The 23685-nt window shown below is 33.3% G+C and overlaps 1 protein-coding gene and 3 pseudogenes across 2 annotated transcripts; 3 read left to right on the top strand and 1 right to left on the bottom strand.

Moving 5' to 3' along the window:
* LOC143632973 (WRKY transcription factor 22 pseudogene) lies at positions 1-1761 on the top strand (annotated as a pseudogene). Its single transcript, XR_013153604.1, has 3 exons — positions 1-507; positions 808-918; positions 1377-1761. The product of XR_013153604.1 is annotated as a WRKY transcription factor 22 pseudogene (transcript).
* Positions 1762-13055: 11294 nt separating this feature from the next.
* LOC143632935 (uncharacterized) lies at positions 13056-15444 on the bottom strand. Its single transcript, XM_077101342.1, has one exon. It carries the CDS (start codon positions 15442-15444, stop codon positions 13243-13245), a length of 2202 nt encoding a protein of 733 aa, XP_076957457.1. The 3' UTR covers positions 13056-13242.
* Positions 15445-16612: 1168 nt separating this feature from the next.
* Positions 16613-18862, top strand: LOC143632972 (F-box/kelch-repeat protein At3g23880-like; annotated as a pseudogene).
* Positions 18863-19316: 454 nt separating this feature from the next.
* On the top strand, positions 19317-22093 carry LOC143632971 (F-box/kelch-repeat protein At3g23880-like; annotated as a pseudogene).
* The last annotated feature ends 1592 nt before the right edge of the window (positions 22094-23685 follow it).

Below are 23685 nucleotides of genomic sequence, written 5' to 3'. Positions count from 1 at the left end.
CTCTAAAAAAAGTCAGCGCCTTGGTTTCTTTCTCTCTCTAAAAAGTCAAACAATGGAAGTTGATTGGGACTTGCATGCGGTGGTCAGAGCCTGCTGCTCCACCGCCTCCACCACCTCCACCGTCATCACCACCGCCGGAAAATCTTTTTCTTGGCCTGTTGAATCTTACACCCAACAAAAAATAAATTTTCAAAATGAAAATTTAATGGGGTTTTTTCAAAACCCATTTCAAGCTACAAAAGACAATAGTATTGAGCAGTTTTTGAATAGTCTTAAAATACCCCTAGACTTTCCAAAAGTACAGAAACCACCTCAATCTCCACAGAGTTTGCCTATCTCACCCCTTTCTGTTATTGGTGGGTTACAAGATCCACCCCTCAACCACCACCATCAACACCAGCAAGAGCATAAACCACAACCACAACCACAACCACAACCTCAACCTCAACCTTTTGGGATATCTAGATGTACAACTTCTAATGCACAAAGTACAAGGTCCAAGAAAAGGTAAGGAAAACATTTTATTTACATGTTCTTTTTGTTTTTTGTTAAATTTGAATTAAGTTTAAAACCCACTTTGCAAAAAGTTGTTTTTAATTTTATATTTTTTTTTATGAATATGATATCTTGATAGACATATACAAGATTTTAGGGGATGCCCTCATACCCACATGCAGTAAACTTGTTTATTCATTTATTTGATAAATAAAAATATTTGTTGTGTACTAGTTTTGTGTTTCTTTTAGTATTGATTTTCTTTATAAAACATTTATTTGTTATTTTATTAATTAAAATTAGTAATTTCAGGAAAAATCAGATGAAAAGGGTATGTCAAGTGCCTGCTGAAGGATTATCTTCTGATGTGTGGTCTTGGAGGAAATATGGTCAAAAACCAATTAAAGGTTCTCCATATCCAAGGTTTGTAATTTCTCATTTTTTGTTTATTTTTATTGAAATTAATTATTTATTAATTAAATAATTATGTTTTCTCTTTTATTTATGAAATTGAAATGCAGAAAAAGTGGTTCATTCACTCTAGGTTTTTATTCAATTATTTTTGTATTTTAAATAAAGCATAATGAAAAAAAATGGTAATTTATTTATTTATTATTATTATTATTTAAGAGCTAGTAATCTGTTTATTGAACAAAAGAATTGAATTACAATAAAGAAAAGTGATAAGCGAACATCAAGCTGCACAGCTATTCTTTTTTTTTATTGTGAATTTCTTCAACTATTTTTAAAAAAATATTTTTTAAACAGAAAAGTACGAACAAAAGTCCGAAATCTTTTGGAATTAATTTTTTTCCGTGTGAACATTTTTTGTTATTTAATTATTAAAAATTGACTTTTATTTTTATAATTTTGATGAACAGAGGATATTATAGATGCAGTACATCAAAGGGATGTTTAGCCCGAAAACAAGTGGAGCGAAATAGATCCGACCCGGATATGTTCATCATCACCTACACCGGCGACCACAGCCACCCGGTTTCGACTCACCGGAACTCTTTAGCCGGAAGTACCCGAACCAAACCCACCAACTCCGGCGAAGATGACCCAATTAAAAACAAACCCATTTCACCGCCGCCGGAATATTCTCTGGCCGGCCAGTCTCCGGCGACCGGAAAGACCGACGAAAATGACAACGATAACGACACCGACGACAATTTTGATGCGTCGATGGATGATGACTTTTTTGAAGGGTTAGACGAGCTTGTTATTCCGGCGGGAATAACGGCGTCGTATCTAGTGTTGTAAAAATCGATAAGCGCTAGTCGGATGTTGGGTTAGTCCCAATGTTGTAAAAATCTGTAAGCGTTAGTCGGACGCTGGGATAGGGCCTAACGGTTAATCGGGATTCAAGGATTGGAATTTATTTTAAAATTTTGAAAAATACATATATATCCCAAATTTTATATGTAAAATTTTCAGTTTTGATCGATTTTAGACAAATGGAGATCAAGCGGACACAAGTCGGTAATGCAGGGAGTAGTTATTAATTGGGGATTAATAGACGATTAGTGGAATGTTTTCTTAAGGGGGTTGACTTTTGGGTTTGGTGACGTATGCATGACGCAATGATGATTGGGGTGTCTTTGAGGGGAGTAGAAATAGGCTTTTTGGAAAGGTGATTTTGGAAGCATAGATGGATTGTACCATGTGCATTGAGGGGTGTACATTGGGTTGGCAAATGTGTGTTGTTAAGTATAGGTGAATGGGTATCAAAAACCTTTTGTGGGTTGAAGAATCTCATTGTCCAGTTACAAAGAAATTTTGTATATGGTATGAGAGTATAATTATTTCATAATGAAGAAAACAGAATTTGATTGATTCTTTTGTTCGAGAAATATATGTTGCAACAATAATATTATAGGGGTATAATATTTAGGTGTCATAGTAGTTGTAAAATCAACCTTTGGGCATCTTATCTCACTGTACTAATAAAAGAAAATATTGGTTGTCACATGCTTGTCTTATTATCTTGACCATTTTTTCCCTCTTAAATTCTAATCTTCGATTTCATTAATTCTAGATATTTATAGTAATGATATTAATATTTAACAATTTAAGATTGTTATTTATTTTAAGAAACTATTAAAAAACAAAATCAAATATAAATGGTTTTAAAATTTTACATATCATAGATCAGTTGAATAAAACAATATTTGATAACTACTACCAATAGTCAAATAAAAAACTTAATTAAATTAATAAAAACTCCATATATTGTGTTTAATTACGTATATATAAAGTAATAAGAATAATTAACTGAGTAGAGATATTCATAAACAAGAAAAAAGTTTATAGACTTCATTTTTTTTATATTTACATTCTGTTTACAAATATATAAAACACTTTATGATATAAGAAAATTTTCTAATTTTTGTTCTAAAATGAGCTTAAAATTATATTGAAAGTAAGAGATTTTTTTGAAGCCCGCTAATTTCTTTCTTGTCAATAAATTTACATTTTCGTTTAAGTAAAAAAAAAATAAAGAAACTCATCTAAATAAAAAAGACAACAAAATTTCCAATAATCATAGGGTAATTTCAATATCATTTTGAACGAGGAAGAAGATTTGTAACTTCATAATGGAACTAATTTATTAAAGAAAAAAATCATCTTGATGATGAATTTGATTTGTTGTCGCTAAATAAGGTGGTGGACGATTTTGTAGACTTGCTTAAATTGAATTTGTAAATCAATCAAAATAAATTTATAAATCATGCATGAAATTTGAATTCATACCAAAATTATTCACCAATCAATATTAGTTAACTTCAATCAATGATTTCACCCCTGATTAAATGCAAATTCCGGATCCGGATACATTACATCTAATACATCTATTTAACACAATCATATTCATTTGTTCATCTTCACAAATAAATTAATACAAAAATTTTATGCAAGAGATTTTCTCAAATTTATAAATTTTATATTTTAAACTTCTTATCTATATATTAGACTTATCTTTTACCTTTAATTAGTGTTGTTTCTTTCTTTCAAATAATTTATCTTATTGATTTTAAAATTTGAAAAATCCCGTGTATTACTCGGGTTTAAAACTAGTAATTATAATATATATTAATTTGTAGAATATGATGAGAGAATATCGCTATTCAATTTTGTTAGTGGTTTTCTTACACTCCGTTAAACTCTTTAATACATTAGCTTTTACACATTGCTTTACATTCATCTCATGTCTAACACGTGGTGGTAAGTTTCCACACACATTTACTCTTCAATTTCCTTTCTTTTTATTGAACTATTTAGCATTTGTTCTATCACATGTACTCATCTCATTTTACAATAGTGTAGCTTATATCTTTTCCTACATCAATCATTAGTTTTAGAGCTCGTGTCACACAAGAAATAATTCAAATTATAAATTATAAGTAAAATAAATAATTACATAGCGTATATGAAAAAAAATGTATTATATCTATGTTTGTATCTATACAATGTGTATATAAATTGATTTTATTTATATCACAAAATGATTTTTTTAAATGAACTTAACAAAAAAAATGTCCGTGCAAAATCGTACCCGAGAATGCTTCTATATGTTGAAAAATTCATTCTCGGTATCATATATGTATAATTGAAAAGGTTATGGTTATGAACCAATTCGAAAATAAGACTTCTACAATAGTAATTCTAACCACTCAGCCTAAATACAAAAGAGGTGTTACCTTTATTGATATATTTATCAATTTACCACCCATCAAAGGAAATTAAGTAGGACATTAGATTGTAGCAATGGATGTTCTTCAAGAACTATGTTTTTCTGAGCTACACCATAAAAAAGATTTTGATAAGTTTCAGAGGGCTTCTCGACTTTGTCATAATGACAACATAAAAAATAACGTGTTAACCCATTCAATTTTGAGAATATTTTGTTTCATTTGAGCATAGTTTGCATGACATGATTCCCATACAACGTTCTGATCACCATTGAAGAAAAAATTAATATTGACATAAATATTTCAAATTTGATAAAAGTTACAAGCATTGATAGGCATGGGGGTGGCATGTCGAAAGTGTTCGTATTCTTTTCTTAAATTTTAATAGTTGAGGGAAAAATAGTCAATTTGCCAAATCCCGAAGATTATTTCAAAAAATGTCATTAAAAAAATAAACTTGAAAACCTAAATCATGTTTAAAATTTTAACGTTCATACATTTGACATTTTAAAGTAACACTTTGAACCCATAACAAATTTGACGATAAATCTATTTTGCATTCTCAAACTTTTAAAAATACTCAAAATTTTTATTTTTTATCCGTAAAAAATTTTGACCTAAATATAGGTAACTTGTATCAAACAATCTATTTACCAACTTTTGACCCATAAATCAAATTTAACTTCTACAAAAAACCCGAAACAATTTTAATTTGAGAAACATGATTTGTTGTTGATTTTTGGAATTTACCAAGTATTTTGAAATATATAGTAAAATAATATGTTAATATTTATATTTATAAAAATATATAGATATTATATAAATATAGTGTAAAAGGAAAATAATAATTATTGATTTATTACATATATTAGGGAATATTAGTTTTGGAGGAAAAAAAACTATAAGAATTAACCAAAACATGACATGCGTCCACATTTATTTTACTTTATTAGAATATAGGTAGATGGTGAATAATAATAAATTATTAAATTTCATTTAAGCTATGATTCACTTTCTTTATGCATCTCTTTTGTACTTTTTTTCTTATACAAATCTAGTTAATATAATTATATTGTTACAACAAATATATAAACAGATAAGTAGTAGACAGTTTGGCACTAATTTTGCATTTTGAGATATCATAAATCGTCGCAAATATTAATAACCAACAACCAAAATATCACCATACACTCGCAGCACGCGGGTCTAAAAGTCTAGTATACTATAAATCTATAATAACTTGTATTTCTCAAAGTTCTTTTTTAGCGGCAATAATTATTTAAAAAATCTTCACTCATAAGGAATTAAAGAGCACTAAACATGACCCAATAAAAAATATAACTCATTACAAAAGACTCACAAAAGCATGTAACCAGACTACGAAATAAAATTATGAACAGAATTACATGAGTCAAAATTAAAACACACCTTCTATTGAAAGGCTTATAGATGAATCATATGTTGTTTTTATTATTGGCAAATCTAACTTTACTTCTAAACCATAATGCTATTTTTACCCTCACCTCTTAAAATGACCGAATCTTTTTTAATACTTTGGTACTGATAGGCTGAAGGCTCTTTGCTATATATGCACCATATGATGCCCAAACCTTACTTTAAATGTTTGTGTGTGTGTATATATATGTGTGTGTGCGCGCGCGCACACGCATATGCTTGCTTGCTAAGCACATGAATGTATATGCTTTAAAACGCTAAAAATCTAAACAAATGACTCTAAATGACTAAATACCTCCTAATGTACATATGTATATATCTCAACACTATTTTGATTAAAAAAAATAATAATAATAACGTATCTTAGAAAGTTTAGTTACATAAATTTTGTTTCAAGTCCAAGATGTATGCCACAAGTTTTTACATCAATTTTACAATTTTAATTGTTCAATTAAATTATTTGGTTTGCACAATAAAAAACAAAGTTTTATTTTTGTTATAAGATCGTATATGATGTATATTTTTAATTATATGTATATATAATGGCTTACTAACTTTATAGTAGTAAAAATGAAAACGTGCGGATTAATTCGTTAAAAAAAAAAAAACAATGGTGACACATTAAAGGACCGCCATATGGTTGCTTTTGAGAAGATTTTGAATTAATGTGCGTGAAAGGTCGACATCTCTAGATACTGTCACATCTAGATACCTTCCGCGTGCTTTAGTAGATACCTTCCGCGTGCTTTAGTGATTTGTAACGAATATAAAAGATTTAGAACACGGTTCAAATCCATTTATTGAAAACAATTGACAAACAGTTTTGTAGTGCGTCTTGTACAATCGATTCCGTAATGCTAAAATGCTAAATATATTTCTTCTCAGTTGTACCATTGCCCCTTCCATACGATCTTTGGTATTCGTAGAATATGAATGTAATTTTTGTAAAGAAAGTGTTGTTTGTGAATGAATATCGCAGATTCTGAATGTAATTTTGAAAAAAAAAAATTATTGATTTAATGAAAGTTCGTTTCGCTGGTAAAAATAGGTAAATTTATTAAACAACCTTACCACAACGAAAATATGCGTAATAATTTACTTTATTTAATTAGATGCAACTTTTCTATGGTTACATCTTACAATAAAGTAGTATAAGCGAATAGATGGTTTTGGACCAAAGATTACATGCAACTTACTCTATTGAATCAAGCTAGTCTGACGTTTCAATCGAATAGATGGATTTGGACAAAAGATTCAATTCATCGGGCGTTTTTTCAGTTGCTTCCATGAAGGCCGTTTTGTTTGAAATATCTAAGGTGTAAGTCACCTTTGTCAAGAAGTAGAATAACTGGATCCAAAAAAAGATATTACATTTTCGAGTGAAAGGCGAAAACGAATGGACTTTCTATATTTCCGGCTCTTCACGTAAGAAAGGTGGATGTGGGATTTACGGTTTGTAGGTTACGTGGAGAGCATGAAAAGACACAACGACAAGCGATTGTTTGCTTATATCGTGCCATTTCGCAATGATAAAAATAGACAATTGATAAGCAATTGGTGTTGTCTTCCGCCTATATACACGTTTACTGTACGGGATCTACTTAAGTCCCATGCTACTAGCAACCTTGGTCATAAAAAGAATAAGGTAATTCATGAAATTATCCTCACGACTTGTTGGTATATTTGGAAGTCTAGAAACGAGGTTACCTTCTCACAACACATAGATTAGCGAGCATCTACAAGACGGTAGAAGGCATAAAAACTTTGAGACACATGTGGAGTAAAACTGTAAAAGTAGATCTTTTTGGAAAAGTGTTTTATGAAAGGACTAGTGTAAGTTTTTGTTATAACTTTTTTTGTTTTTCATTGTTTGTTCTTGCTAATGTTTAACAAAAGCTGCCGCCAAAAAAAAATAGTCTAAAGTTTCAAATAGGAAATTGAAGTGATGATAACTATAAAATGGAAGGTGAATATTTATGATTGCCTCTCAAGTGTTTGCATGTGTATTGGTTGATAAAAAGTTTCATTATGATAACTATAAAATGGAAGATGAATATTCATGTGTATTGATTATTTACATTTTAATCAATATTGTTAAATTTCATTACAAAGATACAAATTAGTGAATTCCACACACATTGGTTAATATAAAAAAAACTGACATTCAATAAATATATAGATGAACTAAGTAATAAAAAAAGCATAAAATACTAAAAGACGGATCAAAACTGTAGTTACCTGCCTGACCCAGACTTTGACCCAGACTTTTCGTCAAAGCAGGTCTAGTCGAACCATAAGCACTCCACACTCACTAAGGTGCATCACCATCTTAGTATTTTGAATGTATATATTTGTTGTATAATTCTATATGAACCCACATACCAAATTATTTCCTATTTGACTATTTGTTTTGAAATCTTTTTTATTAAACCTGAATTAAAATAAAGTCAAATATGAATGACGTTTAAACAACCCTCATGGTAGGGCAAACAAAAAAAAGCCATCATCTAATAAACTTTTCTTTTAATCATGGATGAAGCATGTGATTTTAACAAACAAGATTGGTAAAATATAACTCAAATCTTCATATAAAATTCAGATTTATAATAAAATCCAGACAATTTTATTATATAACCATTTTAATCGTATTAAGTATGCGTGCCTTTTTTTAATAGCTAAATAAACATCCTTTTTTATTAAGTCGTCTTGTCTAAGTTTGAACATGAGTCTTCGCAAAAGTATGTGTGCTTTAATCGGATGAAACTTTATTCGAAATCGGATACATTGCTATTCATTTGTGATATATACAATTACAAAGTCATTAGAAGCTTGCTTCTTTGTTAAACAATCACTTTTTAGCCTCCTTATCTAGTTATATCAACACCTACTATATCAGAAGTACTAGGAAAATCATGAAAAAAAAAATCATCTTAAATATATATAAATAAAACCTCCTTACATTCTATCAAGCCATCAGATTGTTTTATTTGTAAATGAAGGCTTCTCATGCATTTGACCCGACTTCACAGGTATAATCCAGATAGCCCTTAAACTGGTTATAACATCTTATTAAATTAATAATTAATCTGATCAAATATTTGATATTAAAATCATATAAAATACAGACATACTAAAAATTAATATCCAATTTTTTTATAAAAAAAATATTATTTATAATTAAGAAACAATTTTATAGTAAAAAAAATAAGCGGGTCATGAGTCACACCAAACCCAGATAGCTTTAAACCAGATTATAACATCTCATTTATTTATGAAACTCTTTTATCATCAAATCCTAAGTATATTATTTACCCATGAAATTAAAATCCAAAAAATATATAAATATTATAAACAAATAATATAAAACAACCCCGTAATACAAGGATAAAAACTGGTTTTAAATATATTTAAACCATATCATATAATAGTTTACCTCAATAATCAAGAAACACACCCAAACAGTTTTACTTATCCTATTTATGTTCTTGTATCTTTAAAAAACGTCTTGGAGTGAAGAAAGCTCACCTTATGAAAATAGATAAAAAAGTTTGTAGATTTCAAAACATTTGTTTGTATGAAAATATGTTCACCTATCACGTTGGGTGTCAAAAGTGTCGGGTTAAAGGTTGAATGATTTCAGGTTAGCAGTATGAGGCGTTGAATAGGTGAACGATGAATCCAAACTTGACGCATATATTTGTCAAAGATATCAGTTCTCACACTTAAACTTGGGTGTCAAATATGTTGGGATAGGGGTTGAATGATTTCGGGTAATCAGGTTGACATGATGAGGAATTCAATAGGTGAACGATGAACCCACACTTGACACCAAAAAGTCAATAAGCATTTTTCAAACTCAATCCCAAACATGCTCAACCCTCAAACATAAACTTGTGTTGTGTTTTGAGTAAACCCGTTTAGTGTTCATTTACATATGCTAGTAAAGTAGTAATACATGAAAACTCAGTAACAATTTGAACAATCAATATCCTCAACTAATATAAACTCTTTTTGTGTACTTGATGCCTCTTAATTGTTTTTGCACATTGTTCTATCATTATCAATTAACTAACTTGGCTTTATATATCTAGATGCTCAAGATTAGAGGAACCAAATAGAAATGATTAAAGAATCAAGTTGTTGAAAATTAGGATTTGGTGAGATTCAAGAGAGAGAAAAAAACTAATTTCAAGTAAAAAACAAGTACAGTAGAAACTCGATAAATTAATACTCGATTATTTAATAAACTCTCTAAGATAATATTTTTTGCCGGTCCCGACTCGGGGATAGGGTGCTAAATTAATAATTCGCTAAAATTATAAGATAATACATTTTTGATAATTTCTTTAGACCCTATATAAAATATAAATTAATAATTCCTTATATATAGCATATTACATGAATGATTTATGAAGGTTTCTTGAAAAATGACTCAATTGTCTTTTGTTTTTTGTTGAAATCAATTTCCCCTTGAATCTCGTCTCTAATTTTCCCCTTGAATCTCGTCTCTAATATTTTTAATGTCCATAAAGTGATACATTGAACACAAGTAGCATAATAAGGTGGGAGATTGAAGGTTTCTTTCAAATTAGGCCGTTCATTTGATATACATGCATTGTATACAATAATTAAGTGGAAGCTTGAAAGGTGTTTGTAAACTAAGTATTTTACTATAAATTAATAAAATATTAATTAATATATAAATTAATAATTATTAATTTATCAATTAATTAATAAATCTTTTAATTAATAAATTTTGGTGGTCCAAAGTGTATTATTTTATAGAGTTTCTACTGTAGTTAGAAAAAAAAGTTAAAAATTAAATTATCAGACTTTAAATGTTAACATTTTAAATAAACTATTTGAAAATCTAAAAGTAAACTTTTTTTTCTCAAAACCCTTAAACTTAAACGGCCTTGCAGGTCAACTCATTTATTAAACGGACCAGTTTTGAATTGTCGTGTTTAACGAACAAGTTATACTAAGCAAATTACTTAAACGCTGCATCAAAAATTACCGCCTGCGAATTTCATTTTTATTACTACGGTAAAAGTTTATTAGACACTTAATGAAATTATTCTAGTGAACCTATGTTTTTCTCCCAAACAAATGACTCTATAAGGCTATGGTGGGATAAATAATTGCACCCCATCCCTATAATGGGGAACATGGAGGTACATGTGAACCTTGCTACTTTGCTAGTGCTACAAGTCCAAGGTATCCATGTGTTTATTTATTTTTAATAAAATAAAAACTAAATAAAAATAATACATTCTCAATGGTTGGAGAAATGGGTATCTTGGTTCTTCTCTTTATTTATTCTTAAAGCCAATGATGATGGATGCCAAAAGCAAGAGAATGGCAACATTAAGAAGCTGGTAGCAAAAAACAATGGGAATTATGCTACATGGAATATTTTATAAAAAAAGCATAAACAAACTCATATAAACTTTATTTGAAAAGCCATGTATCCCAAACCTAACAAATTGAGCCAATTAGCATAAAATGCATACCCTTTTTTGCTAGATCTCTTTGTTTTACGGATGTGAACGATCTAAGCCACTCGTAAATTGGTCGAAATTGGTTAGTTAAAAAAAGCTTGAACCAAACTGATTTAAATGAGCTCGAGCCAAAGCTTAAGCCTATTGAAGCTCAATTAATAAACTAACATCTTATTTATACAAACATAATAATTTTTTTTGTATAACAAATACACAACTACATAAGAAATTTTAAATATATATAAACGAAACATTTAAAAGCTCTTTGGTTGTTTTTTACATCCTCTCAAGTTACCAGATTGTTTTATTTGTAAATGGAGGTTTCTCATGCGTTTGACCCGAATTCACGGGTATGAGTTTTACCAAATCCAGATAACCCTTAAATAGGTTATAACATCTCATCATATTAAAAATTAATCTCACCAAATATTTGATATGAAAATCCGATGAAATAGAGAAATACAAAAAATTAATATCCATTTAAAAAAAGATATTATTTATAATTAAGAAACAAGTTTATAGTAAAAAAAATAAACAGGTCATGGGTCTCACCAAAACAAAGAGTGCTTTTAAACAAGTTATAAACTTATAACATCTCATTTATTTGTGAAACCCTTTTATCATCAAACCGTAACTATATTATTAACTCTCTTACAATAAATAAAATTAAAATAAAAAATATATAAATCTTAAAAACGAAAATGAAAACAAGCCCCGCAATACGAGGGATAAAACCTAGTATTATTATATATAATTACGATAAAAAATTGCCAAATAATATATACTATGATATATAAAAAAATATCATCAATGATACACAAGCCGTGTTTGAGATTGAAATGTTACTTACAAGCCAAGACAGAGCTTTAGATACAAAGCTCGAAATGAGCTGAAATTGAGCTAAACTCGGCTCGTTAACACTCGTACGTGGACAAGAATTATAACAAAGCAGCCTCTTTATGAGAGTTATCTTTTGTGCCTTCTAAACCGTAAGAAATCTTAATGCTCATGGCACTTTTATAAAACTTTAGACTATTCACTAAAAGTGAAAAGAATAACTGAAGATTCTATAAGCAAAACACATCTATTTGTAGCACTAACAACAGAGAGAGAATTTTGTGCCACAAATAAACAATGATGCAAGTTTTAAAAGGCCCATCGTAATATAAAGGGATCAATGTAAACCTCAAAAATACTCAAGGGCTTTTAGGAAAGCTTTATCTCAGTTGAGGTTTTCTGGCCAAAAATCTCATTAACAAAGGTCTTACATAAATCCAGAATAAAACTTCTTGTCACAAACTTATAACATGACCTGTCCAAAATCGATAAAAACCTGGACTTAACGTGGTAAAAAACCGATCATACCCGGAACCGGTTCCTACCCGACCCGGTTCTTGACTATGTTGACCAACCCAGGAACCAGTGTTTTTTTTAAAAAAAACTTGATTTGTGCACCTCTATGAGTTGCATGATCTCTTCAAAGAACAGAAATATAACACATTAACACAAAATCGCATTACGGCTATATAGTTTAGTTATATCTTTCAAAATGACCGTCACATCTACAAAGAATCCAAAAAAAAACTGTTCTCAGAAAATATGACCTTTTTTAACAAACCATTTAAAAGCATATGATTAAAAGTTAAATTTGCATGAATTTGATGTTGGCAGCGTTACAACGTTCATTTTTAAAGAATTTCTCTATGCATAATCAAGTTTAACGATTACAGATAGTCAGGTAATTTTGCATTTATTCAAATAACAACAATTTGTACAGCAACTGGCCAACTCTTTTATCTGATTATCTAAATCTAACAAATTTGACCCTAAATAATCAGATAATTGAAGTACAACACTTTTTTTGCTACACACTCTAAACTGATTTAACACAACTTCAAGTTGTCGCTATTTTTTCGCATATCATCCTAAAAGTTACAATAATCACTCCTAAAACACACATCCAAAAACCCTCAAAAAAACATGAATAGAACTAAAAAGCATAGCCCAGCTATATGTTCCAAAAGTGTCAAAATCTTGTAATCAACTAATAACTGAAAAACATATAATTTCAACAACATCATGTAATACCTCTAATCCTATGCAGTAGAAGCAACAGAAGACACTTGATATCCTTGCACAAACATCTTCAACTTCTCAATCTCACCAACCGCTTCGAGCCATCCGTTTAATATCTCCAAAGTGACATAATCAGGATTACAAGCTTGACTAGTCATCTGATCCATAAGTCTAAGCGCTTCTTGCAACCTGTTTTTACTCGATAGCCCCTTGAGCATTGCGTTATAAGTAGTCGTATTCGGTTTAACACCCTTTTGTAACATCTCATCCATTAAAGAAAGAGCATGATCTACTCTCCCACGCTTACAAAGACACTCGATTAACATATTATATATAACAGTATTTGGTGCAACCTTTGATAGCTCTAACATTTGTTCATAAATATCCAACGCTTCATCAAGATTTCCAGCTAAGCAATACGCGTGAATCAGAGTGCCGTAAGTGACTACGGTAGGGGCATTTCCGTCAGCCGTCATTTGTTTTAAAAACTTATGAGCAGTTTCAAAATCACCATTTTGACTAAAATATGAAATTAGGGTATTGTAAGTAACACCATCTGCTTTCACTCCATTTTCTTCCATATCTTGAAGGATTTCGACCGCTTTATCAAGTTTCTTTTTCCTACAAAACCCTCCGATTAACGTGTTGTATGTTACAAGATCCATTTGAAATCCGGCTTTTTTCATTTTTGAAGCGATAACATTAGCATCATCAGGCCTTCCAGCTAAAGTCAAACCAGATATTAAGCTGTAGTAAGCAAGTGCATCAGGTGAGCCGACGGACCCCATTTCATCAAACAATCTCATTGCTTTTTCAATATTATTCACCCCGCAAAAGGCGGTGATCAAAGTGGAATAAGTTACTACATTTCCTTTAATACCCTTTTCTTCTTGCATTTTCCTAAAGAACTCCATTGCATTACTGATTCTTCCATGCCTACACATTCCATCCACCAAAGTGTTTACCGTAACCACATTTGCATCCACACCCCCGTCGCTCATCTGATCAAACAGTTCTTGGGCCCGTTCGATTTCACCAGCTTTACAAAAACCGTCAATCAAACAGTTGTAGGTTATAACAGCAGGTATACAATTATCTTCCAACTGCATTTGTTTCATCAATGTTAAACCTTCTTCTTGCCTTCCCACTTTACATAAACCATCAATCAGAGTATTGTAAAGAATCACATCTGGTTTGATGGAACCGGAGCTCCCATTATTTTCTTCTTTCATCCTCTTAACCATATCTAACGCTTCATCTACTCTACGGGCCTTGCACAAGTGATTAACCAACATCCCATACGTCACAATATCAGGCTTAATATCATTCTCCTTCATCTCTTTCAACAACAACTTTATCTTCTTGTAGTCCCGCTCTCTCGCCAACCCTGATATAAGCGCATTACACGGTGCAGCTTCAACTTTCCCGAACTTCATCAACTCACGCAACAATCCCCATGCATTATCACTTCTATAACTCCTACACATCTTAGTAATCAACTGAGTCAGCAAAACTTTATCGGGAAACACACCGTGCCACCCAAATTTCGGTACCAAATCAACAAAACCATCACTCCTATTATCCCAACCCCGTCTCAGTAATACCGGGAACACAATATGCAACGTTATTTCATTAACCGGAAACTTCGCATCCGGTTCAAGCATTTCATCGAGCACTTGGCGGGCATCGTCAAATCTTTCATATTTCAACAACAAATCAACCACAATGTTCCTCACATTAGTGTCCTTACAATCTGTATCCAATCCATTATACACCAAGACCGAATCTTGAACCTTTTTTTGGCGGGAAAAGTAGTTAATTAACCTAATTGCTGAATTGGGGGTAATGGGTATCTTTAATTCCTTAGAAAGATTAAATATTTTAACAATTGAAGGGTAATCTTGCTCACGCACTGCCAGTTCGATTACGGTTTGGAATATGGAAGCTAATGGAGGTGGGTTTTGATCTAGAGATGGGTTTTGCCGGATGAAATTGAAAAAATTTAGGGCTTTATTTGATGTTTCGAATTGGCGGGTGATTTTGAGTAGAGTTTGTGGTGGGAGTGAGAGGAGTTGTTCATCGAATTCCGGTGCGGCGGAGATGCGGCGGAGATGGGTGGTTGTGGGTTTAATAATAATATTATTATTGTTATTATGATTGTAGGGTTTAAGGAGATAATGAAGGGATTGTTTGGATGCAGAGATTGGTGTTGTCTTCTTCATTGTTTTAGTGAAATGAGTGAGTGATCAGAGGATTAAAGATTTGTAAGGTTGTTTGATCGGAGAATGGTGATCGGAAAATTTAAGAGGTTGTTGGGCCTAGTGGGCTTTTGGAAAGTCTTTTTAAATGTTTCCGGACGTCACCCGGAAGCCTCACCGGGTTAAAGATCGGACCGACCAGTAGAGCGGATCGGTGTTTGACTCAGAAGACGTCATAAATAATTTATATATATATATATATAATTCATATACAAATAAAAATAATAATAACCAAAAATCATAATAATAACAAACTTTAATGTTTATTTGTGTTTTATATATTACTTTTTAAATATATATGATTTATGTTTGAGTAATAAAGACATCAATGAAGCTTGATTGGTTGATTAATGGGGTAATTATTAAAGCTTCTATATCGGAAATGACCTAAGTTTGAATCCCGACATGCACATTTCATTTTGGATTTAATGAAAAAATGGGTTTTACCGGTTGACCCGCTGGGTCACCGGGTCTAGGCTGACCGCCACCCGCAAAACCCGACCATGCTTTTAGAAAACGGTCCAAATACCCTGTCCCCACCCGGTATAGGGAACGGGTCTCGATCGGACATATTCGACCGGCCGGGCCGGGTTTCAGAACACTGGTCTTTTGAGTTTTTGATAGGTGTTAAAAAAGTGAAAATAAAAAAGTAACCGGAAACCAAATCGTATCCGTAACCAAAATAATTTATCCAAATACAAAATCGGTTTACAGATTGGATAACGGATATTTAAATTTTTTGGTTTGTATGGATAACCGAATTATCAGAATTTAGTCATTGCGTACGATTAAGTTTGGAGTCATTTAGAAATACAGTATGCAAAGGAGAATCTACTAAGATTTTTCCACTTCATTAACCTTCTTTTACAAGCATTTGTGATTTGTCTGTTGAGACTGCATGTTATGGTATGTTTTCATTTGTATGCACATGCTAAAGTCTAGTTCTAAAACTGAAAATGGATAAATGCAAACTGAATTCGGGTTTAACCGAAATCAAACCGATATTTGGTTAAATTCGGTTCAGTTAGACAATTACGAATTCGGATTTGGTTTGGATAACGGATTGGGACAAAAAAAAATAAAAATCCGAATAAGCTGATCCGAACCACCCGAATAACTGATATCCGAACCAATGAATGCCTCTAATTTTTGGGTCCAGATACTTGTAGCTGCTGTTTGGCGTCTGGTGAGTCTGTTGAGTATGTTTTTTCTTCATGTTTTGGTTCAAGGCGTTTGTGATGTTTACAAACACGTTTCCGATGTTGAATATACGAAGATGGCTCAGTCTATCATTGTGGTGGCTTGTTGGTGCATTTGGACGGCTAGGGATAATTATATTTCGCTAATAAGCTGGTTAAGGCACATCGAAGTGTTAAGTTTATTGTGGATTGAAAAAAGGGCTTAGACTCAAACTTTAATTGGGTATAAAATGGAAAGTGTTGGCCTTGTAATTTCGTTTATGTTGTTTTGCAAGGCTTTTCGGTAGGAGAGGTGTTTGGCTTGTTGAATGAAAAGTTGTTAAAAAAAATCATTAAGCTTAGTTCTTTTTAAAGGCGACTTCTAGTGTTTGTTTAATGGCCACTTACACCTTAAGCGTGTACTGGGTCTGGTTACGCATGTTACTTGGTTTCTGACACGTGTTTCTTAGTTCGACTTGCGTATTTGGCATTTACACATGTGTAACCGATGCTTGAACACGTATAACCAACGGCAACTCCGCGTGCATCACGGACAATAAACACGCGTAAATGATGCCGATTACTCACGCGGAGAGTTGGGTTAAGCGCATACTAGATCAGAGCTAAAATGCGTAGTAATGTTACAAATCCATTTTTTAAATCATGTTTTAACCTGAACCCTGTTCTGACCCTAACTTCTAACATGAACCAAATCAACCTTACTGTGAATTTATATTTTAAGTAGAGGTGAACAAAAAACGATAACCGGAAACCGAACCGAACCAAACCAAACCAAACCAAACCAAACCATCGGTTCGTATAGCGGTTTTGGGTATTTCACAAGCAAACCGGCTTTAAAACCAGTATTTTTTTTTTTTTTTTGTCTTAACCTTTAAAACCTTAAAACCGGTTAAATCGATTTAAAACATAACCAAACCGAACCAGTCCGAATCGGTTTGAGTAGTTCTATGCTTAAACTGGTTTTTATTGAATATGCAAAACCTAAACCGGTCGTATACTTAATTAATAGGGTTCTTTCTTCCTTCGTCCTCACTTTATTCATTCCCTTCACAAATGTCAAAACCACATGCAGACTCCTCCTTCTTCAACCTCCCTAAAGAAATCATCTTCAACATCCTCTCTCGTCTTCCCACCAAATCACTCCTTCGATTCCGATGCGTCTGCACTTCATCCCCACCGTTGATCTCCTACCCTTCGACAACCACCGTACCATCATCTCTTATGATTCATTGGATGAAACCAACGACCACTTGTACTCCCTCCTATCTCCACTCACCTTCAAAGAAACCCTTAAACTCCAATTCCCATCCTACCCACGTAAAGGTGGAGGCTACAGACGATATGCTGGATCCAGTAACGGTTTAATCTGCTTGTTCGATTCCAGTTTTCACTCAAGCTCTGGTACCTTGATTCTCTGGAACCCTAGTGTCAACAAACACAAGATTCTCGACGGCCCTCATAAAGTTTCTGATCAGTTTTCGCTTTGTGTGTTCGGGTTTGGTTTTGTTCCGAGGACGTGCGAGTTTAAGGTCGTTGGAATTGTTTACGATTACGGAGTTAACATGAAAAACATTAAGCATACGGGAGGCTGTTTGTGTTGTTCGTCGGGTCCGGTTATTGACAAGAACAATACTGTGGTGGTTTATTCGCTGAGTACGAACTCGTGGGAGAAAAAGGAAGGTGTGAGTGCGCCTTGTTACATGAATAATGATTGGTATGGCACTGCATTTGTGAATGGCTTTGTGAACTGGTTGGCTTTTAAAGAGGACGGGTCTCGTGTTATCATGGGGTTTGACTTAGACAATGAGCGGTTTCAAGGTTTTGATTTACCCAAGGGTATTGTTCCGGGTTATCTGCATCTAACTATGAATTCATTTGGGGAGGAGGACCCGTTGTCGTTGTCATTGTGTGCTAGTTATCGTGGGAATAAATTGGATGTTTGGGTGATGGGAGAGTACGGGGTGGTGGATTCTTGGAATAAAGTTTTTGTGATTTCGCAGCGTTTGTTTGGACATCCATTGTTGATGAAAAGTGACCGTGAAGTTTTGATTTTAACGTATCGTGGGGAGCTTGTGTTGTTTGATGCAATCAAGAATGAGACGCAAGATCTTGGGACTCGAGGCGCCCCTGCTGATTTTCATGCTCTTCGTTATACTGCTAGTCTTGCTCTGCTTGATGGCTGAGGTATTGAGGGCAACAATTTATTTACTTTTTGTTTAGTTATGCTTGTTGGAATCTAGTTATTTGGTATTTTACAGTTAAAATAACAGTTTTTTTTTTATGTGAAGTTTCTAGTTATTATGGTTTATGTGCTTTGGTTCTAGCTGTATGGTGATTATATAACCAGTACTAACTGTATGGTGAACCATGGATGCATAAGGGCTGCCTAAGTCGTCTCGTTATAGTCTCAGGGTATTTTAACTTACCAACAAAATCCATACACGAAATTTAATATTCTCATTTTTGAGATCCTTGATTATTGAGTGTAAATTCAAGAAAAGAGATTCCACATCTTCTTCGTACTCTTTGATGATCTTTAATTCTAAATGAACTGTGGTTGTAATTCTAGTGTCATGATACATGTCACAGTGTCACACATTGTGCTCTATAAGGTAGCATAATGTCTCAGGGTAGAAAATGGCGCGTATGGATGTTAAACAAACATAAAGTATAAAGTTAATAGGTAACAACTACTTTGAGCCTTTGGTCTAATGATTCCAAGGTAAATGCTAATGTGTCACTACACCAAGTGGTAAGGGTTCAAGTCTGTAGTAGACGAAAAAAATGCAGATTTAAGAGTTGGTTTACTATAAATAGTTATGAGGTGTTTCAGTCTGTTATCTTGTTATCTGAATAATCTGGTTAGAGCGGTTCAAGGGCGAAGAATGGTTAGCGCAAGGGGTGGCCATGCCCTCTTTGTTCTTTTGCGTAGTGTGTAAAGTTGCCCGTTTTTGTCCGAACTTTTTTATACGTAGTGTAAGCTGTTTTCGTCGGGAATTTGAACCCGACCCTCCTTTTATGATTTTTAAAAAATAAATACCTTTGGCTGTGGAGTTCTATGGTCATCACTATCCAACAAAAACGTAACTTTATATAAAATAAAAGTGCTCATAAAACATAGTTTATCCGGGATGTCCAATTAGACAATCGTACCAATTCTCTAAGTTTAGTTCTTTTTAAAAGGCTTATGGTGTTTTTTAAACCAACATGTTTTTGATCCGAAATCCAATCTAACCCTAACACATCCTAACCCGAACCAAATCAACCTTGTTTAAATTGACCATAACTGACTTTAACCCCTAGTAACCGCCCACCATACCCTATCCGTTTACTCAAAGCAAGTTGGTTTTAAGTAGGGGTGTCAATCGTGTCGGGTTGACGGGTTGATAGGTTTCGACTTGGTGGGTTAGCGTGTTGAGATTCTTCAACCCTAACCCAACCCATATTTTTATTCGTGTCGTGTCGTGTCGACCCATTTAAATTCGTATCGTGTTCGGGTCAACCCATTTTACATTCATATATGAGTATGAGTAATACCTATTGACTTGGTAATAAATTAAACAATTAATTATTCTTATTCATAATAACTTGTTAATAATTTGTGATAAATCTAATTGTTTTTGTGTATTTATATTTCATTCCCGATTACAAACTTAGGTTCACATATTTAGCTCAAGTTAAGAACAAACGAATGAAATAACTAGAGAATAGATAGTTACAACTAATAAAATGAAAATGTTGTAAGTAAAAAGTAGATAAAAATAATGTAAAAATAAATTAGTTTTACTTTTAAAAGTTAATTGATATATGAAAAATTAAAATGTATGTTGAATTTAAATTTTAAAACTTCTTATCTCTAAAATATCTCTTAAAGTAAAATATTAACTTCTCTAAATTGTCAAACGGGTTAACAGGTCAACCCACTTTTTAACGAGTTGAGTTTGGGTTGATCTGTTTAAGAAAACGGGTAGTATCAGCTGATCCAAAACCTATATTTTTCATGCTGGGTTTCGGGTCGTGTCACTGACACTAGAAATAACAATTTCCTATTGGGCCATTTGTTATTGTTTTAGTTTATTTAAAGTGGGCTTGTTTTGGGCTGTAGAATCATCTTCCCCTAGATTCCTCTCAAAACAAATTTATTTTAGGGTTCTGCTTCGTTGGTCCCATGATTCCCGCTCTGTTTCCTTAAACCAAACATGTCAAAAACACATCCTAGGTTTCCCTCAAGAGATCATCTTCAACATCCTCTCGTCTTCCCGCCAAATCCCTCCTTCGATTCCGATGCGTCTGCACTTCATCCCCACCGTTGATCTCCCACCCTTCTTTCACCAAACTCCACCTCACCACCACCGTAGCTGACAATCACCGTACCATCATCTCTTACAATGCCACCAATGACAACAACCAGCACATGTACTTCCTCTTATCTCTATCTCCACTCACCTTCCATAAAACCCCAACACTCCAATTCCCTTACAAACCCGACACCGGTGGGTACCGACAGTTTTCGGGATCCAACAAGGGCTTAATATGCTTCTTTGATTCAAGTTTTCACTCAAGTTATGGTACATTGTTTCTCTGGAACCCTTTGATCAATAAATACAAGCTTCTCAATGGCCCTCATGATCGTTCATTCTCATTAGGAGATCCATCCAAGGACCTATGGCGTCAGCGAAAGGATCAGTTTTCGCTTTTCGTATTCGGGTTTGGTTTTGTTTCGAGGACTTGCGAGTTTAAGGTCGTGGGAATTGTTTACGATTACGGAGTTAACTTGAAAAACATTAAGCATACGGGCGGTTGTTTGTGTTGTTCGATGGGTCCGGTTATTGACAAGAACAATACTGTGTTGGTTTATTCGCTTGGTACGAACTCGTGGGAGGTGAAGGAAGGCGTGCGTGCGCCTTGTTATTTGAATAGGCTTTGGTCTAGCACGACGGTTGTGAACGGGTTTGTCAGCTGGTTGGCTTATAAAGAAGATGGGTCTCGTGTTGTTATGGCGTTTGATTTGGACAATGAGCGGTTTCAGGTTTATGATTTACCGAAGGATGTTGATCATGTTGTTCTAAATGATTATGATCTAAGTATGAATTCGTTTGGGGAGGAAGACTCTTTGTCGTTGTCGTTGTCATTGTGTGCTCGTTATCGTGAGGGTAATGGTGAAAAATGGGATGTTTGGGTGATGGGAGAGTATGGGGTGGTGAATTCTTGGAAGAAAGTTTTTGTGATTGCGCAGCCTACTCTTTCGATTCAACCATTGTTGATTAAAAACGAACGGGAAGTTTTGATTTTGACGAACGATGGAAGGGTTAAGCTGTTTGATGCGATTAAGAACGAGATCAGATCTCGAGACGAAAGGGCATTTTGTTCATGCTATTAGGTATACTGCTAGTCTAGCTCTGCTTGATGGTTGAGGGCAGTTTCGTTGCTTTTGTTTAATTTCGCTTATTCGGATGTTGGCATTTGCTATGTTATGTAGTGAAAATAAGAGACTTCTAATGGTTTAATATGTTTTGGTTGTTAATGTTTGATATGCCCTGTTCTAAATAGTGTGTTGTAAAAATCGCTAGTCGGGCGGTACGGTGGGGACTAACGATTAATCGAATTAGAATTTAATGTATAATTTTCAATTTTATATATACAAACAAACATTTTTATATGTAGTTTTTAGTTTTATAAATACATAAACACATCTTGGCCAGAAATTAGCTTGAATCTCGCTGGTTTTTTTATGGAATCTAGCAGGAAACCGTTAATTTTGGTCAGAATCTCATCGGAAACCGCTGATTTTGGTCGGAATCTCGCCGCAAACCGTCGATTTTGGCCGGATTTGACCATTGACCGATTAATTGGCCGATTAGCCCAAAATTAATCAGTAAAGTGGGGACTAGCGATTAATCGGCGCCTAGTCGGGATTTTTGCAACACTGGTTCTAAATATGTAGTTATTTAGATGGATGGTAAAACACAAATGCTATAACAAATAAGAGAGGTTCTTATAAGCAAGGCCTTAAGTACTCATGGTCATGGTGATTATATATTTATATAATCATTCTTTGTTTTATATCATTACTATCTGGATTGATTTCAATTAAGCATACAAGATGACAGACATCATTGGGGGGTATAAGTGTATAACAGCTAGCACTGCAACATTTGAGCAATTTAATATACCAAGGGTAGTTGTGTAAACAGTAGTCATGAAAATAATAGCATGTATTGTAGTATTTCTTAAGCTGCTTGTTGAATTAATTGTTACTTACCCTGTGTAACTTTGGATTTCCATTTATGCCACACATACCCCGCCTTCATTAACACCTTCCTTGGCTGTGTCGCGTAAACTAATAACCGAAATTGACGGATGTCACAACTAAGGCTCCTGTTAAATGTACGACACAACCAATCGAGATTGCTGGAAGTCGAAAACATGTCCATTCTGATTAATATAAAAAACACAGCGATGAAACGTTTTATTTCCTTCTGCATCCTGTTAAGATTGAATAGATTCATGCTTTTGCTGTCAAAAAATAAAATAAATAAAGCATACTCGTTAAGTTATGTTCAACTACACGATGAGAACGATGATGATTATTGTATGTTTTTGAGCTCGCCTTCCTGTTTTGTGGGGAGGCGGACTCATCTGAAGCGAGGGACTGCTCATATATTCTATTAGCCTCTGTGCAAAAGGGAAATCGAATAACTAACCTTGATGTCCGCATTTCCTTTAAATCTTATCGGATAACTGTAAGCACGTTAGATCATCATATACATACAAAACTATATAATTCCATGGATGTCATCTTGTTTTCTTAATTGAAATCAACCCAGATGTTGAAATAAAACAAAGAATCAAGAAACAAGACTAGAAAACAAGATAGTGCATGTCTTGGCTGTTCACGAGTCGAGTCAGGATGGTTTCGAGCATGAGCTCGAAATTAAACGAGGCAACTTAGCTAGGCTCGAGATTGATTTTGAAGTAAAGGAGCGTAAGATTGAGCCAAAGAGCC

The sequence above is a fragment of the Bidens hawaiensis genome, unplaced genomic scaffold (genome assembly GCF_021521415.1).
Source record: "Bidens hawaiensis isolate Kalapana, Puna unplaced genomic scaffold, B.hawaiensis_p1.1 tig00006555_1, whole genome shotgun sequence".
NCBI classification, from domain to species: Eukaryota; Viridiplantae; Streptophyta; class Magnoliopsida; order Asterales; family Asteraceae; genus Bidens; species Bidens hawaiensis.
The sequence above is the reverse complement of the archived record's forward strand: the minus strand, read 5'-3'. Positions and strand labels throughout refer to the sequence as shown.

Excerpts from the sequence above, each read along its gene's own strand:
- LOC143632935 (XM_077101342.1), bottom strand. The coding sequence starts at position 15,444 with ATGAAGAAGACAACACCAATCTCTGCATCCAAACAATCCCTTCATTAT.